At 31.1% G+C, this 20,248-nt stretch overlaps 2 protein-coding genes across 2 annotated transcripts; both read right to left on the bottom strand.

The window, feature by feature from the left end:
• Positions 1-7,310: 7,310 nt before the first annotated feature.
• On the bottom strand, positions 7,311-11,555 carry LOC115241440. The gene is made up of 5 exons (XM_029817204.1): positions 10,776-11,555; positions 10,178-10,491; positions 9,546-9,795; positions 8,717-9,057; positions 7,311-8,428 (listed from the first exon to the last, which is right to left on the bottom strand). Exons 1-5 carry the CDS (start codon positions 10,925-10,927, stop codon positions 8,112-8,114), a joined length of 1,374 nt encoding a protein of 457 aa, XP_029673064.1. The 5' UTR covers positions 10,928-11,555; the 3' UTR covers positions 7,311-8,111.
• Positions 11,556-11,576: 21 nt separating this feature from the next.
• LOC115241441 lies at positions 11,577-14,007 on the bottom strand. The gene is made up of 2 exons (XM_029817205.1): positions 13,068-14,007; positions 11,577-11,979 (listed from the first exon to the last, which is right to left on the bottom strand). Exons 1-2 carry the CDS (start codon positions 14,005-14,007, stop codon positions 11,648-11,650), a joined length of 1,272 nt encoding a protein of 423 aa, XP_029673065.1. The 3' UTR covers positions 11,577-11,647.
• Positions 14,008-20,248: the final 6,241 nt, after the last annotated feature.

Genomic DNA, 20,248 nt, shown 5'->3' with positions numbered 1-20,248 from the left:
AGGAAAAGATTAAACATTGAAATCCGATTTCCGATTTAATCCTTTTTGGGAGAAGAGCTTACACGATGATGAAAGCATTAAAACTTCAAAGCGCCAGGTAATTAGCAACATGTGATACAAGTATTAAAGATGTGCGTGTCTCTTATATGATAAGTAAATTTTTAACCCTTTGCATTATGTTCTCCCTAATGATATGTATTTACCAATAAATTAATCTTTTGCTTTAAGAAAAAAAATGTGGAAAACAAAAATTATAAATTTATTATATTAGACTAAATCATTTATAAAATAAAATGTTTTCTTATCTTCTAATTTTTTAGATAAATATTACTTTTATTATATAAAAGTTATTTAGAAAATAATATTTCAAAGTCTTACAAAAGTTGATATAATATACTATTTTGTTTGCATTTTCTTTTTATTTAATTTAGAATATTTTGAAACTTTTTGCGAATTTGCTATTTTTTTATTTAAGGTAAATGTATCAAATAACTTTTCTTTTGTCTCAGAAATTGAAATGTTAGGAATGTTGACCAGTTTACATATGTTTTAGAGAGAGAAAGATTATTGCTATAGATTTTATGTTTGAATATATGATTACATATTAGTGTTAATTTAAATAAAGCTGATGCTTTAGCAATTCTTCTTTGTAAATTTTTGTATAGCAAGCATTGTATTCGCCAATCAAAAAAATTACGAGATGCATCGAGTTGACAAAAAATAATATTCTTTCACCCCACGATGTCGCGTTATAGATGACATCGCTAAATATTGCCTGGTCGTGCATCCTTGTCCGCTAATCTGTCTAATCTGTCCCAAAATGAAATAGTTGCGATTCTTTCGGTCTCACCCTTCGAATGCACTCAACGACGCAATGAGAGAAAACACTTGACCTGACTAGGAAGGGTGGCCCTTGAAGTGGTTTACAACGGGGAGATTATATTTGGGGCAAAGTGATTGTCGAGGTACGATCACATCGTCTTTCTAACTAGTCGCATAGCGTATCGAGTCTTTGAAAATCAATTCTTTCAAGCGCTTTATTTTTAAAGTTACTAAAACAATTTTATTTAATATATATCTGTTATATATTTTATTGCAATTATTATAATAAACGAGCTTCAAAATAATTTTACCTCAATTGCTTTAAAAAAATCTATCATCATTCAAAGCACAAAATATTCTCATAAAAATATTTTATCATAAATTTTTTATATAATTTTTATTTTAAAAAATGTTTATTTTTGTACATATATATACATCATGATCCAAATTATTAAATATTAGAAAAATTATACTTTTATCTTTAATGCATAGTCACACATTACATTTTTTTTTATTTCAAAAAAATATTTGTTTTTTCAATCGTTAAATTTTATTAATTTTCCGGGAAACATATAAATCTGAACATATCAAAAATATATGTATATGTATACATACATAGATATATATGTACAACGACATCTCACGAATATACCACATGTCTGCACGAACAATACGACTCGCAGTATTCCCCCCCCCCCCTCTCTCTCTCTCTCTCTCTCTCTCTCTTCGCTTTTTTGACTCACCTACGCAACCTTCCCCCTACTTCCCCGCGTTCTTCTAGATATCCAGGCAGAGCGAGGGTGACGTAGAAGCGGCGGGAGCAGGGTGCTGACTTTTATTACCCTGTCTGATGTTATGAATGCGACCTGTATGCAGCCCCTCAGGCGTACGTTCCCCTTCCATCGTTCGTCCTGCATAGCGGTTATGCTTTTTACGGCATGTATATTCGTGGTCATGATTAGTGACAGCTACGAACACGCGTGTACGGTGCAACCCTCATTTAGTCAAATACCAAGCATCCCCAAATCTCGATTATTTGCCGCTCGAATATAAATTAAAAATATTTATGAATAACGTTACGCTACGCTACGTTGCGTACTGTACTTATCTACGGTATTATAATTAAAATAATCTTTTTATTTTATTTTAAATAATTTTATTTGAAATGTTTTAATGAAATTTTTATTTCTTTTGAACAATTTAGTGATATATAGAAAAAATGATATAACATCCTCTTATGTACCAAATTTTCTTTTCTATAATGTCAAACATTACACGTTTGCTTTAAAGAAGAATAAAAAATTAAAGATATAGTGATGCTATTTTCATTTTTGATGCAACAATACATTTTTGGCAGCATTTAGGACGCAAAAAGTGTGGACCCTTTATCCACTTGTAGCCAATTAGCCATAAATAGTCAAATATTTGTAAAATATTATATTATTTTTTATATGATTTTTTGAAGAATTTCGATGGTATGTTTTAATTTCCATAAAAGCTACACAAAATTCATCACAAGTACCACTTTAGCCACGTATATAAAAGCATTTATCTTTATCGTACTTTGATATTTAAATCGATCAATTATATACGCATAAATACAAAAAAATTTAATATGCTTAGATGTAAAATTATTTAATAACTTTATTACCATACATTTGCTGATGATTATAGCATTATTCTGTGAATCACAGAAAATGTATCCTAAAAAATATTATTTAATAGAATTTTTTCAATTTGTTACAATGCATGACGCATTACGTAATACTATTAAGATACATTATCTACGAGTGAATTAATTGTAATCAAATATTTAAAGTTTGATCGAAAGACCGTTTATATTTGCTGCTAATTAATATTTAAATAAATGACGTTATATTAAAATAAATCATAGACAAATACAAAAATAATGATCAAAAATTATGATGCATGATAACGATTACAAATATGCAGATGCAATCGGCTAATCCCGGTAGGGAGACGTCATCAAATTATTACAAACATATTTGTACGCTTCTCGCTTTTTAATAACACAAGCATCGCTCGTGCTACCAACCGATGAGAGACATTTGCATCTGGGAAGAATATTGCAATTACCAGTCGTTTCGTCGCGTAATAAATTATACTCGACCGCTCGTCGTGTCCGCAACATTAATTGGATGCTAAAACGCGCTACAAACGTTTGAGATTTCTGTAACCTCTGAATCGTTTTGTAAAGAATTTTGTATCTCTATTGTATTGCGCGATACATGCCAAGATCATTGAAATTAATTGACAATTCAATTTACGATGTGACTTGATTTCTATTAATTTTTATATATGCATGTAAAAAAATCAAAAGAATTTTTGCGTTATATATTTTTAATTTATATTTATTTAAAAAAGTGTGTGAATCTATTTGGAAAATACTTATTGTTATTAAGTTTTATTTATTTATTATTAGAACGACTAATTTTTAAGAGATATATAAAATAAGAAATATTTTTAAAAAATATTTTGTTGTTAATATCAGTTCATAGATTTGCACTTGTACATACGAATTCACATGCAGATTCCAGAGATAGCGCGTTTGATATCAATCTAACAGTGAGATAAAGTGAAGATTGCGTGTTTCGAGCATAGGAATGCTCTTTGATCTTGCCGGGAAACTTGTATCATGCACGATTACTGTCCTCGTATCAATACAAGCTTTTTTGCAAAGAAAAAAACAAATCTTAAATATTTTTGAAAAATACAGAGTTTTAAATTTTAATTAATATGCTATTGTAACATGATAACATGATAATATAAAATATGTATTTAAATATTAGTGTAATTATTAATTTCTTCGGTACAAATATTTAACAAAAGAGTAAATTACAAAAATATAAAAATGTAGAGAACTGGTAATGCGCGTGCAAATAGCGGAACGATGTTGAATACACATCACACTGACGATTTTAATATCCGCGAATGATAAACAAAGTGGTATCTAACGAAGTGGGATAAAGGCGCGCTGTAATAAAATTTGCGTTGCGCTGCATCGTGACCGAGTCGGGGGAAACATTACGAGCGGTTTTCTCCAATTTCAATTACCCCGAGCAACTGGTGTATATGGATGTCCGTTTGAGTAAAAACGCGAAAGGTCGAGGGAAACGTCAAGAGCCGCTTTGCAATACCAATTTGTCATTTGACCGCCGAGAATATTGAAATCTGCTTCGCCATATTTCTGAATGTCTTGAAATATACTCCAGCAAAATTGCATTTTTTGAAATCTTTATAGAAGTAACGCCGTTCTATAAACCAGTATATTTTTCATTTAATATTTGCCTTGACACATTGCTATTGAAATATACAAAGCTTACCAAACTTACAATATTTACATATTTGACAAAATGTATAATTTATTCTTTCTCTCTTTGCACTTTATCCGCTCTGTTACTGTGTAAAGAGATTGTAATCTAATTATTATAAACATTACTTTTTTATCGTATGTATATAAATTTAATTGCGCAATAATATTTGCAATTATATTTCATAAAAGAAATTGATTATTAATATTAGCTGATTAGATAATTATTGATATTAGCTTACAATATATCTGAACCGCCCACAAGAATTTGCATACCAGTTAAAGGCAAGCAATGTAATTCGGTCGTTTTACCAAAGTGCTCATGCGTTTATATGAATCTCGTTCGTCAAAGAAGAGGGTTCACGATTAAAACTGCGGTTAATCCCATCCACCCACCTCTGTTCTCTCGTAACGGCCGCTCTTTACCGTTGCTTGGTTTTATTCCACTAAAAACCACCCACGAATGAAGGACGTAGAATATAACACAGAGAAGGAGGAAACGATTCAGTGAGAGGAGGAAAAAGATAAAAAAGCAACAAATATAAGCAGAGGGGTAGTAACGGGCAAAGCAAAGGGAGAACTTGGAAGGGAAGAGACGCAGAAAGAAGAGAGATTAGATGAAGGCCGTGAAGATAATATAAAAGAGATTTTTTTATATTTTTATTTACACTTTTCACATATAAGAAATGAAAATAATAACTTGATAAAGCAAGAAAAAAATAAATAAAACGATTATTTTATTATCTAAGGAAATTCACCAAAAAACGAAGATATTTCTCTAATGATTATTATGTATTTTAATACATATTTACTTCACATATATAGCATTTTATTTTTCTATACATTTATAATTATACATGTATGATTTGCATATAATGGTCCACAGATATAATTTACATTAAATCCATATTTTTAAATTTAATCTTGTATAATAATGTTAAGTGCGATTTTCAAAATACAAGACAAACATATTTTATTGTCAGAGGTAGATAATTCAAATGTGATAAAATAATTTTATATGAAAAGAACACGTATATAATAACGTGATAGATCGTATATATTATATATATATATATATATATATATAAATGAAACACGCGTATCATGTATAAAGTATGGGATAATGCGTGGGAGACTATACATATATAAGCGTAGTGATTTAGACAGAAAGATAAATATATGGAAAGTGCGATAAAGCAGATAGCAAGGCGGATAGATAGACGGACAGAGAGAGGGTGGTTAACGAGATAGAGCAATAGAGAGAGAACAAGCGAGTTTACTGGGGGTAGGGTGAGACCCCACAAAGGCAGTGGGGCTCTTTTGATTCGCGAGCTAATTGGAATGCCGCGGATGCCAACGACGATGAAGCAGGGGTTGGGATACCCTCCGTCGAAAGGTGGGGGTTGCAGGGCTCTTGGAAGTCCTGCTGTAACCGAGGGATAGGCGGAGCTTACATCTCGCACAGGGTTGTAGCGCGAGATATCGAAGCTCATCTCGCCTTCATTCTTCCTTTTAGTCTTGTGACGATTTCGATCGCATCGTAGCTTTATTTAAGCATGAATTTCTTTATATAATGATCTATCGGTTTCTAGGAATTTTGCAACTTATAAATTTACCCGAAAAAATGAAAATAAAAGATATGAAAAATATGAAATAATTATACAATTCCATTTTTTGTTTTTTTTATATTTCAATTTTATCTATTTTTTGGAGAAATACCTTTATCTAATTTTGAGAATATCTTTTTATAAGCAAAAAATAAAGGGGAAAAAACAATCACCATTTTCTTTAATTGTAACAGAAAAAAATTATAAGAAGGTTTTATCATTATTTTTCATATTTAATTTATTTATTTTATTTAATTTAAAAAATAATTAAAGAGAGCAAAATTATTTGATTTATTTTTAACACACACATGAAAATTTATGATTTACCGATAATGACTTTTAAAATATACATGATGATGTTAATTATGAAGAGGATTTTGTAATGGTAATAAGCATATTAATTCATTTAGAATAAATGAAATTCGTGATGAAATGGTATATTACGAATTGATTGATATCTTTTCCCGTATCTCCGTAATGGCAAAGTCTACATGATTGTGCGTCAAGAGCTTTTTGTGATGCTTTGACACGGGTCGTATGCTAATTTATCACGGCGACAATGAGGCTTTCGCGTAACGAGCGAATATTAGTTACTAACCATCACCCATGTCAAATTTTTATATAAAAGAATAATATATGCGTGATCCAATTCACATGTGCATTAATAGTCTTTCATTTTGTAACAATGTTATTTTTTTTAGAGGATTATATTTGATATTTAAGAATTATTAAAAATTAAGAAATCTATCCATTATAATAACTATGTAAATTATATCAAATTTCTATTTATAATATATACTTCCTTTATAAATTTTTGTTTAAAGAAGGACAATATCTTTTATATTTTTTAAAACGTGCTGCAAATAAACGTCAAATATGTTTGTATCTTCATGCAGGCACCAATATGTTTGTTGTACAAAATATTTAATTTATGAAAATCTAAATCTCCTATCATTGCATCTCTTTTGCAATAAATAACATCCACCTTGCGTTAATGTAATAAAGATATTAAGTTTAATTGAACAAAGCGTAATTTTGCAACGTTATGTTAGTACGACATAAAGTTTCTGAACGTTATTAATATATTTAAACAAAAGCTTTGGTCAGAGTTTTTCTTTTGTGCCCGGCTAATAACCACATAAAAAGCTTATACTCCTTTTTCCGACTTTGATTACGAGTAAAAATTGTTTGGGAACTCGTGTAAGATATGATAGTGATTCTTTTTCCTCATATTATCCGAGAAATTTGAGATATCTCATTCATGTTTCGCAATTACAAAAAGTTTAAATAAACTCATGTTTGTCTGTTTTTCTTGGCAGTATTAAATTACTGTCAGATGATATTCTTTGTGTTGCAAATTATTTAATTTTTTAATATAAAAAGATATAATTATAATTTTATCAAATAAATAATTATTGCGAATTAATATGGATATTAATTTAGAGGTATGGACATTAATTTGGGGTCACACAATTAAACAGACTATTTATGTTTAATGTACAATTTGAGAGTTTATTCTCCATTTGACATGTACGCGTACGTCTATCGTATAGTTAGTTATATTATAGTATCACATATTTACAGTTAATTTTTTTGTGCGCCAGTGCCAAAAGACGTAAAATGACATTTGTCTCTTTGTAATTAAAATGAGAAAGAAGATGTTACATCGCTTTTACGTTAGCTTTATTGGCTTTATTTAATTTATATGTATGTATATACATTGCGAAACTAATTTTTCATGCCTTCTCATAGCATAAATTTTTATCGTACTACATAGAATACATCTACACGATTCGAAAGACAGTTACAAAAATATATATTGGACAACCGGTAGAAGAGAAATGACTGAGAATAGAAGCATTATTGTTAGCGTTTGTGATTTTTGGATAATGCAATCTGTGATTTGCATCTCTCATTGAGTCTATTATATTAACTTTCGATAACTTTATCTTTTATCAGATTCCTCGTTTTTTTAAAGTATTTAACATTATGATTTAGTGAAATATAATCTCAAAGCAGCAATATTCACATTTAGAAAACTTTGCTGTAAATATCTTTTTCTTTTCTCGCGTAAAGCATAATAAGATATTTAACATCTTTCTTAATAATTAACGGAATTAATTCTCAGTGTCACATATTGTAACATGCAACAAGTTACTCTTAAAATTTATTTCAGAAGTTTTATTTTAATAGTTATTATTCCTGTAAACACAAGAAACTAGTTTCAATTTTTTGAAAACATATATTCCTGGAAAACAATTTAGCTAAGAAGGAATTTTATGTATTTTATCTGTAAAACAATTTTTCTTAATTTTTCTTTTATAAAAGTGACAAAATTAGAAAGAAACAATTCAAGCATTATAATGAACGGACATTCTTGTTGCACCCTGTGTTGTTTGCGCAGAGTGTCTGGTTCTATCGCGTAAAATGTTTGGTGTATCTTTGGTATATTTAGATGATATCCGTGCGAATTTATGCGACAACTCGTCCATCGGATGTTTTCCTTCCAACGTTTCATACATTGGTATATTAGAGTCCCTGGAGCGTCGCGTTTTCATCGAATACAAAATCGGTGATGGAATTTCACAAGGTCCCATGTTTTCTACAACGTGATATTTCGGCTTACAATACCCGCACCAGGATTGATCGAGGATCTCAGCATCATCGCCTGAAATAAATGATAATATTATTAATAAAAATATGAGAATTTTCTCTCAAATAATATTTATATCTATCAAATATCCATCAAAATCTATATGATAGAGGAATAGAGTAATTGTAAATTAAATCAAAAATTAAATTGATTAATTAAAAGGAATAATTCTTTTGATTATTATAAGTAATAACAAATGTAGTTATTTTAATTTTACATATACAGCGATGTCGTTAATCACAATCGTTTTGAATATGATTTAACTATTTTCAATGCTAGAACGATTTTGTACATCTCGCTTACCAAAATGCCTTCTAGTTGAGAAATTAGGGTTATCTTGGAATCTACAGTTGTTCCTTTTAGGGGTTGATGGCTTTCTAATCGAGACATTACCGCAACGACTACATTTTCTCCTATCAACAATTTCTGCTTCCGTGAAGGACTTTATTTCTGGTCTCGTCTGCGCTCGGCGGCTTGGCGAGATCATTGTGTCATATCGATCAGTTGAATTCCTCTGCGGAATCCAATTCTGATGATAACCCGCTGATGATCTTCGAGGAGGATTTTTTAACGCTTGAGCCGTATACAGATCTTCCTCCGACAACGCTTCATGGATATCGCGATCGGGCATGTTGCGGTAATACCTAATCACATGGGCATTTTGCAGAAAATTGTCGTATCGACGATAAAACATATATGATCAAAAAGAATACCGAACCAAAAGCATAATGTAGATAATTTATCATGAAGCTCTTTAATTACTACGTATCCCGTGTACAATGTGCGTTTATGCCTCTAATTTCTGATTCATACTACTTTGTCATGTATAATTCATTTAGTTCTCCATTAGCTTTGAATGGACCGTCGATACTATATAGTACGATTAAACTTACATAAATTGAGAAGTAATTAAAATGGACCAAATATAATTTTTATAGATAAAACGGAAAGAAATATAGAAAAATCTTATATGATAATATCTTTTTATATAAATTTTTAATTTTTTAACAGAGATAAATTACAATCAATCTTGTTATCAATCTCTAATAAAAACGTTAGACACATTGTTTACTAGACTAAAGATTTTTAAATAATATTTGATGTATATATTTTACGGATTTATCCTACAAACCTTGTTGGTAAAGGATGAGCTTGATATAGTTTTGGCGAATATTGAGAGTAACGAATTCTATGCGGATTTTGTTGTTGATTGATTTCCATTCGTTGCTGTGTGCGCAACGGAGCATCTTTCTTAACTACATTTCGTTGCACCGCATGTGGTTCGGCAGGTACATCAGATTCTTCATCTATCTCATCATCTGCTTCTTGTTCATCGTACTCCTTATCGTGAGACTCACCGACCCTCTCTTGATCGTTTTCTGCTGTAGTAATATATCTTGTTTTTATAAACTAAACGCAATCGCAAAATGATAGTTGTGTTTTTCACCACGCTTTTTAATTATATGTAATTATTTTATTAAAAAGTATGCTATGCTTTTGGGTATTTATCATAGAAAAAATGTATATTTTTTAAGATTTAATAGCTTCTACGATTCTCATTCTTTTATGTATTATATGTCCATATATGTACGCGATAAAAATTATAATAAGTCATAATAGTTTTTTATATTTTTTTAAATATGTTTAAACTATATATATATTTAAATTTATCACACAAATTATTATTCTCTTAATATTTTTCTTAAAATACATAATAGAGTTTTGTATGAAAAAAGATTTTAATTGCAATTTTACACTTCATACCTTCCTCTTCACCATCATCCTCTATATTATCTTCCGTAAAATTTTCTACTTCTTCGTCGATGTATTCTACATTACTCTCATCTTCCTGCCGATTTTTATACCGCTCTTTGTCTATCACAGTAACGTTGTTAGCATAATCTTTATGTCTACCAGATTTTGTGGTATCTTGTTGATATCGCTGCGGTGCTTCCGTAACAGCAGAGGGATATTTCAAATGCATCGAACGTGGATAAGTATTTTGTTTAAGAGTCTTGTAGGAATTTGCGGAGGAATAATAGCTCACCGTTGGTTCTGATATGGGTTTCTGATGGTGTCTAAAAATGGAACTGTTTTTAAATTACTTTTATAAGATATTATTATTTGTCGAACAGTGAGAATCTGTTTTTTAACGTTAGATATTTAACAAGTTATGACTTTTAAGATTAAGATTTTTTTTGTATAAATTTAGGTATTTAATCTTTCGAATATAATAATATAAAAACATGTATGTTATTAAAATTTTCGACAAAAATCTCTTAAGTATGCATATAAGATTATATATATATATATTGCATTTTTTTCTCAAATTAAAAAAATTTTGTTACTTATTAAAAATTACCTAGTGTTTTTATCAGTTGTGTCTTGATTGTTTCTTTGTGTATATTTCCAATATGCATCAGGTGGGACTCTAGCATCGGTAGTTTGTTTAGTAGACCACGTAGATGCATGTGGTGAAGTGTACTTTGTCTTATTTCTTCCAATTTGTTCCATTTTTATTAGATAATTTGTATACGATGTCAAAAAGTGCGTTGAATCTATTTCTCATGCTTCTCAGTTTATCTTCATTAGATTTTGTTCCTTATGGATCATTATATTTCTATTTACACTGTTCTCTTTCTCTCTCTCTCTTTCTTTTTCTCTTTGGCACAAATTTTTTATTAACATTTAATGTGTTCTTTGAAATATCTTAAATTTAGTTTAACTTTGATTTGCACTTTGTATAATAAAGTACGCAGTTACAGAATACTTTTACGATTTTTTGAAAACAAGATGTCTCATCAAAAGTGTCAACTTCACTTGAAAATTTTAAGCTAAAAGATATAAAAAAAAATATTTTAAATAATAGGAAGCTTACGTTGGCACTGTCAAGATTTTGTTACAGTTCTTTGTCACGTTTCACAATCCATACAATTTTTTCAAAGAAATATGCTCAAAGCTTTGCAGTATGATATCAAGGACTGGCACACAGGTATAAGAGTGAAGAAGGAATGACACGATGTAGACACTTGGCAGGAAGATATCAAAAACGATATTTCTTCAGGAGATTGACATGTACACGTTTAAAGTCTCGTTCACGACTATAACGGTGTAGAATGATCTCTCGGTTTCCTAGTACGACGAAATAAAAGGAATGGAACAGTTGCGTAGTTAAGAAAAAAGAAACAAAACGATAATCACGATAAAGAAACGCGTAGATGATAAATTCCTGTTTCACCATTTGTCGGTCTCGTTGCTATCCTCGTGCTCCAAAGAGGTGTTTAAAGTGCGTTGAAATTCGTGCACCCTCTGGCTTTGTTGCTCGTGGTGCAACTTTCGCCACTTGATGCGGCGATTTTGGAACCAAACTTTGACTTGGGCCTCGGTCAATCTAAGTGCGTGAGCCAGGTACAATCTTTCAGGGCCCACCATATATTGCTGACGTGCGAACTCGCCTTCCAGGCGCTCCAATTGCTCTGCCGTAAAGATCGTTCGCACCCTCTTTACTTTTCCGCCCCCACCAGAACTAGTACTCGAACTGTTGTTTTTTGTAGTGCCTTCTTGGGCTGAAAAAATGGCAAATATGCGTAAAAAAAAGATTAACGTACCAAAAATTAGGGATATCTAATTATAAAGTCGCTAAGACAAAAAAATGGAGGGTTTTAAAATTACTAGAAACTTTATAAAGGACAAAAATATAATATATATGTTAGACATAATCACTATTCTCATAAGGTTATATTTTATATATGCGTTAAAACTTATTCCAATACATTAAAAAGTTGCAAAAGATAATTCTATAGCGGAAAATATATATACTGGTACCTTAAATTTCAAGTTGAAATTTTGAAAACTATTGTTTTGATGTAGAAAATTTAGATATTTGACATTTGTCTTTTAATGAAAACTAAAATTTATCTGAAGTCAGTTACAGACTTTCGATATATCACAGTTTATGATATATATATACAAAGAAACATTATGATTGTTTTTTATTTTATCAAACAATTTATTATACAGGATGTTTTACTAAAAATAAAATTTTTTAATATTTTTATACAATATCTGGAGAATAATTTTTGGGGCAAAATAATTTGACTTCAAGATAATTTGCTTTAAATTTAAATTAATGTAAAAATTAAATTATTGTATTTTAGAATAATAACAATTCTCTATTTTTGATAAATAAATAGTTTTTATGATTATTTACTTAAAATTAATATGCAGAAAAAGTTTTCATTTTATTTATTATAAAATAGGTAAATTCAAACTTCTTTAGAATTTTATTCCTGTATAAAGACATGTTTTGCTTGTTTATAACTTACATTTAGAACATTTATTGTCATTAGAGAAAGATAAAAAGAGAGATAATGTTATAATAAATAAATATGATTTGGTATAATAATTTATTATACACTATAAAAAGAATCAAGCAAATTTAAAAAAATGCGTTGCTTTAATATTACATAAGAAAAGAATATTGCATAATTTAATTAAATGCTTGCATAAGTTAATTAAATTAAAATTTCTTTCAACAATTTTTTTTTTACGTACGAGGTCTTTGATTACATTAAAAGAAATGATAAAGATAGACAAAATATAATATGGAATAAGCAAAACTAATAAAAATTGATGCATAATTAATGCTAAATACCCTGATGTTTTCTGTACTGTTGTTGTTGATTTCGCTTCTCTCGCTGATTATTCCTCAGGCCCAAGATAGCATCGATAGTGAAGGACTTTGCTTGTTGCTGCTGCTGCTGTTGAGAGTGTTGCATATGCGTGATTGAATGCGAATGCGGCACTTGCGTCGACAGGCTTTGCGCGGATAATTCCGTGCCCAGGAGATGCGAGCGTCTCATGCGCTCCAATGCTATGGTTTCGAGATCGGGATTCCTTGGTTGTACTTGCAGATTTCTGAATTCCTTGTGTTCTAGTATTCCCGGATTCTCTAACAAACCGGCGCCGCCGCGCAACCTCTCGAGGGCCAGATTGCTAATGTGGCTGTCTCTCATTCTGTCTAAAGAAAAATTGAATTCCTTCATGCGATCGAGATTATAATTTTTGAGCAAGCCAAAGTCTTTCATCTCCTTTTCCACTACGAAATTGAGATCTTTGCTATATCTGTCTAAAGAGGATAATGATGCATGAGGACTCCTTTGCTTGGTCTCGCGTAAATTGAACAGCACGTTCTTGGCGCTGGAATTTTTGGATCTGCAAAGCGTCGTCGTGGCATCTGACGATTCCTCGTTCTCGTTCAATCTATCCAACGGGTAATTGATTTCACTCAAGTTATTGGCGGAATAACCGAAATCTTTGTTTTTATTCAATGTCATAGTCAGATTTCTCGTTGGATTTTCGCATGAAAATTCGTCGAATCGAAGGGATGTTCTGTCACCGCCTTCGAGACTAAGATGAAAATCCTTTGGTTCAGTTGATGCATCTTCTTTGGTTTTATCAATGGACAGATTCAATTCTTTGATGCGCTCATAACTTTGAAACGCTCTTAATTGCGATTCCGAATGACTACTGTCGCTTATACAATCCGATAAGTCCTCCGCCGTTAGTCTGCCCGACGGATCGTTCGTCTCCATTATTATTCTTGAAACTTATTTATTATTTTAATCTATTATTTTTTTATATATATACTTGTTGCACAATAATACTACAGATAATAAATGTTCAAAGATTTAGCCTTTGATTGATATTAATATACCATCCATTAAATTATTTCATTATTTCGTAAATAGTATAAATTTAATTTTAAATAGTTTAATTTTATAAAGTAATTTGCAGTTATTGCAATAATTCGCGATATTTGTTAGGACATTAGATTTGTATAAATATTTATCACAAATTCTTGTCTCTCTCTTCTCAGCAATCGGCTGAATAGTCCAATCAGTTTTTCTTCTTCACCATAGTCACAACACAGTTTATTCGTCACTATCAGGATTATCGTCAGAAGAGATCACTTGTTTTTCGTCAAACAAATCACGTCATTTCTTTCGTCATATTAATTTTCCGCAATGTAGAATATCAGAAAATTAAAAGATTATTAAATCACGATCACAATCACGTCCATTGTCGCGTAACTATTATTCCGTTATAAAAAACAAATTTGTTCACCATCACAATTTTTGTAGATTCACTGAATAATAATTAACTGTATTTCACTCGAGGTGTCAGACAATCGATGGATAAATACAAACGAGACGAAGATGAAAACGAGAAAGATGAAAAAGCGCGAGGAGAAAACGTAACAGTATCGAAAGACTGAATTGCGAAGGCGCCTGCGACAAGATATGGTTGGACCGCGTTGGCGCTCCGCAGCATCCAAGGATAATGATGTCAAACACGAGGATCACCGCTATCGGATAGGGTTGGCCAACGGGACCAAGGATATCCAGCTAATGATCCTGTACGTGACGAGGAGGGTATTCACCCGCCGCCTCATGAGCCCCCCTCGCCCGCCTGCCACCCTTAACAATCAGTCGACCGTTATGTTTCACCTCCGCAACCCCCAAATGGACCGCAGGATACCCCCTCGTACGGTCAATATTTTTTCATTCGATAAGAGAAGGCCGGGGTGCGCGTCGTTCCCGGTTCCTGGTTGGCCGGATTCTGCCATCACCCCGTCTCCGAGACACGCCTACCGCGAGCATCGTGGGGGATATTTGCGGGGAGTCTCTTACTTTTTTCTACCCTCTATCTCTCGAGCCATCCAGCCAGCATCCACCGCCGCCGGCTCGCAACCCGTTCTTCCTCGTCGTCGTTCTGCAAAAGCACCCCCGTCCTTCCTCGCAAGCACCCATTAATAAGCTTTCGCCTAGACCGACGTAGCTCACTTCGAGATGCTCGTACCGACACCACCAAGCTTCCTGCAAGGCATACCTGCGAAGACGAGCGCGTGCGTGGACGTAGTTAGCGCCTTGCCTCGACCGCTCGTGTCATACGGCAGCAGTGTCATCCGCGTCTAAGACCTTCCGGTAATTAGGTCCTAATGATGATGAGGTAGTTTAATTTTGTTCGGATGATCTTTCTTACCTCGTCTTGGATTGAGATAGTCTTCCGCATCTCGAAGAGTTCACTCGCTATGGATTATTGGGAGGAATTTCACGCAATTTATCTTGCGAAATTTCGCGCTGACTTGAGGAATTCTTGAGCTAATTACACATGGAGATGGTACTATTATAATAAACGTAAATTAATTATAAAAAATTATTATAAAATAAAAACATATAGAACATTTATCAACAGAATTGTTAAGGCAAAATTGTACATAAGCAAATAGGAAAATAAGCAGCAATGTTTCTGCGATTTATTTTTTGTATGTTTTAAAAAATTTTGTAACTAACAAAAATTTTGAAAGCATATTTTTTTTTTTTAATAGTAAATTTTTCTCTACATTCTAAGATATCCATCTAAAATAAAAAATACAATCTTTAAGCATTGAAAGTAATAGATTGCGATAAATATAATATATAATGTATATTTATCTCTGCAGCTTTTGTATAATTAAATTAAAATTGAGACACATGACTGTGAAGTGGCGATCATCATTATTAACATATTCTAAAGATGCCGAGGTAAATAGGTTCTCCTTAATTGTCTCATGCCAATCTGAAACTTCATTCACAATCCCCTCATTAGACGTTGACGGGTATGCGGGAATTTCAGTGCCTTGGAAAACCTCTAAGGAGGTTACACTCAAGAGTAAGAGCTTAATTACATCAAGATTTTACGTCATGTTGACTTCTTGCATGCACACACAGCCTTATCTTCTTGTTGACATAATGGTATGCAACGTCTTAATAATGCATGGTATTCTATTTCAAGAAGAATTAATTGATTTAAATATAAAAGATTTTATATTAATGTTATGTTATAATATAAAATTAACTGAAGTGCATATGATATAAAAAATATTAAAATGATTAAATACTTTATATTATAAATTGATATATATTCGTTCACAAAAAATATAAAGTATCCAAACATTTATATCTTAATAATATAAAAATTATATTTACTTATATAAAAAATATAATTCTGTGTGCAATTTTATATACATGTCATTAATAAATTCTTGTATTCTATCTTTCACAAAGTTGGCGTACATGTGAATAACATCCCTGATAAAAGTTTTACGCTTAAAGAGCCGTTATAAAGTTAAGATTGAGCTATAAATTCCAAATTTACTTAAGCTATTCTTTAACTATTTCACAAACCAGTTCGTAATTACATCGTATATTATATTTCTTATTACACAAACTTTGCTATAAACTTTTATCAATGATTCTAGTACCAATAATCTTCGTCATTCTTTCCCGTTCTTTTTTGCAGATCTAAAAATATCTATTTATTAAATAAAAAAGCTGAAGTTTCTTATAAATTGATTTAATACACGTGCAATTAATTTAATCATACATATAGTTTATCTAAATTAAATTGAAAATTGCTAAAACAGCGTTTTTAATTATTTTATTGCAATAAGCAGATAATTATGTCACATATAAATTATATTTTTCCATCAAAACACATTACTATATACATTAAATTTGCTACTCAATTATATAATTTTGATTTTAATATTATTTTTACATAGTAATCTCTTTTACAAAGAAGAATTATATATCTAAAATCTTCAGGAAAGAACGGCATCAGGTTAATTTCTTCACTGTCTTATTTTCACATTGTTCCCTAGTCTGGTAATTATCAGCTTTTACATAAGAAGATTCTCTCAAGGGAAAGCAAATGCAGGGTCGAATAAAATTGGCGACAAATGTATAAATTAAATGGTAGTCCGCGTCGTGTGGTGGGGGTTCGAAAGAATTTCTATTGAAGCTCGATACCCACCCTCTTGATCTCCGACCAAATGACTTGCGACTCACCCTTATTACGGCCTGAAATTTATCACGGAAATTTCGTGGAGTATTTTACCCGGATAATTGCTCCGCTTTATAAGAGCCACCCTTACGAGCCAATATATAAGACAAAGACGATCTGGTGAGACTCCTATTCGCTTCAGCAAGTTTGATTCGATGTGCAAGCAACTTAATGCTTGAATAACAAATCCAATTTTATAACAAGATATTCTTAATCCGTATTTTACAACGCAGCCTGTTATAGAATTAAAATTTTTGAAAAATTTTGTATATATATGAAATTTTAAAAATATATATATATATCTTTTTTTTTAATTATGGCGAAGTGTATATTTCTAATTTAGCTCAAACAAAAAATATTTATAAGAATAGTATTGATAAATTAACAGAATATTATTGATAAGAAAGAACCATTTGTTTATATTCTGTGCATATATAAAATAATCAATTTTATAATTGTTAGAATAGAAAATGTCAGAAGATTTAATTAAGAATTAATACTATATAAATAATGTGCAAATGCAGTATACTTACTATTCCACATTAGCAATTTTAAAAGACAAATTAATATATACTTAAGTATTATAAAAATATTATCGTCCAAATCATGATAATTGAAATTGACTCTTGCATCCATGAAGTTTTCATATTGTATCAATTATTCGGTTCGATAAGTCTATCAAGCACTCTTCCATTCACGATATGCCGATCGTGGTGACGAGAAGATCATTACTCGACAAAATATCAGTTACAGTAAATAGAATACTATCTATGCTATCTATTGTTTCCAAATTGAATCTGTATCTATATGATCTACAGTCTAATCGTACGTTTGTTGCCACATGCGCGCGGATGCCCATGTAAAATTCGCGAACGCATAGTGCCATACGCACCCCCGCTTTGCTTCTTCCTTCCCTTCTCGAGCAGGAACGTAGGAACGTAGGTATTGCGATCGACACATACAAAGCAAGCTCTCCCTTCCTGGACTCTACAACATTCTGCTGCCTTACAACCGACGCTACCATCCTCCTCGGTCCCTCTTCACCGCCTTGTTTCCCCTTTTGCCGCTTTCTCCTCTTCCTCCTCCACCTCGTCCTCTAGCTTTCATTCCACATGCGATATTAAAGCCAAGGCAATTAGCGGTGGGGGTTGTTGCGAGGGATGGCGAGGGAGTGCGACAGTTTCAGCCGGGTTTCGCAGTCATCCACCTGGTGGGGTTGTCTCGGATATGATTGGTTGTCAGCAGGGGTTAATCCCTGGGCCCGGCCACACCCCAGCATATCTCAATCCACCCCCGCGAATCCGGCCGGCCGAGCTTTCCGCCCGGAATCCGCTGAAAACGAGGGTGAAAACGCACAAGCGGCAAGGATATTTCCGAAGAGTAGGATAAGTCGAGCTTCTTAAATTTGAAGGAGATAATTTCGGGCAGATAATAACATTATTGGACAAGAAAGACGGTAAGCATATGATCATTCTTAATGATATAATAATTAATATTTCATTACATATTTCAAATAAAAAATATACAATTATTTTACGAAGAACTATATAAGAGAAAAAGACCTAAATTTCTTTAGAATTTGTTCTGGAATATTAAAAAGCGTAGAATAAAACAATTAATTAATTACTTAAAAAATATTGACTTAAATGATTATTATAATTATCTTACTTTATCAATTTTGTATAACAACTATAAAATATAAGAAAATAAAGTTTACAAATTATTAGAAATAATTTTCTCATTTAACTAACAATAAGTTATACATATAATATAGAGTTATCAACCACTAAACTCTAATACACAATTAAATGTGATTTTGTTTTTAAAGAGATAAACATTATCATTACTTGACAACAAAAAAGAAAACAACATAAAATTGTTATAAGCTCATATATTTTTTAAAGCTTATAAATCTCCAAATTGTTGACTTTGATATAACAATATAATTTATTCTATGTGTAAAATAAAATACAGAGAAATATATATATATATTAACAAATCAAACAATATGTGCGAAATGAATTGTATTCCGTTGTTTCTTTCTGTTTACATAATCAAAAAAAAAACTTGTATTTTATGCGACGTTTTAAATATAAAGACGAAATTACTTTGCTCCAACTGTTTTTATAAGTCGCAAAACTTATAAAAACAGTATAAGTCGGAAAACTTATAAAAACAATTAATAACGAACAGCTAGAGCGTAATTTAGATGAAAACCGAAGAGAGTTTAAAACTTTCATCACTCTAAGAAGATTGTAATAAAAATTCGCTATCAGAAAAAGAGAAAGGTAAAAATATTGCTTGATGAGTAAGAGTTGAGAATAAGTGAAAGAAGCGGTAACATAAGAATGCAACAGATTATAAAAAAATGTTGTCTTGTAAAATTAAATTCTGATTAATTAATTAATATATTACCATATGTATTAAATATGTATATTAATTAATTAAAAAGTAAAATTCTAAATTATTACATTATAATAATAGAATAATACGCAAAATTATTTTTATTCTTATTAAGATAAAGTTAATCAAATTTGGCAAAATTCAAAGCTGTTCCAGTTATTGCTTTTTTACTAGAAAGATATAATATATAATTTATAAAGTATTATAAGTCATACACTGTGTGTATGAATATTTAAGTTTCTATATTACCATGTGTCACGTATATGACTTTTATAGAGTCAAGTAAGGTTAATTGAATTTCTCCGTAACAACGTCTTGTACGAATAGCTTATATACTTACGGTTCCATGAATATAATTAATATTCACTTTCCTCAGAATAGTCTTATAAGCATATTATATTAATTGCACATTTTAGTATCCTCGCGTGAAGACAATATCATCATATTTTTATCTGTTATCAGAAAAAAGATATATATATATATATATATATATATAGAGCGTAGCGATGCAAAAGGAAAAATTATCTCTCTACGGCAAATCATCGT

Source organism: Formica exsecta, unplaced genomic scaffold (genome assembly GCF_003651465.1).
Source record: "Formica exsecta isolate Colony F162 unplaced genomic scaffold, ASM365146v1 scaffold489, whole genome shotgun sequence".
Classification (NCBI taxonomy): domain Eukaryota; kingdom Metazoa; phylum Arthropoda; class Insecta; order Hymenoptera; family Formicidae; genus Formica; species Formica exsecta.
The sequence above is the reverse complement of the archived record's forward strand: the minus strand, read 5'-3'. Positions and strand labels throughout refer to the sequence as shown.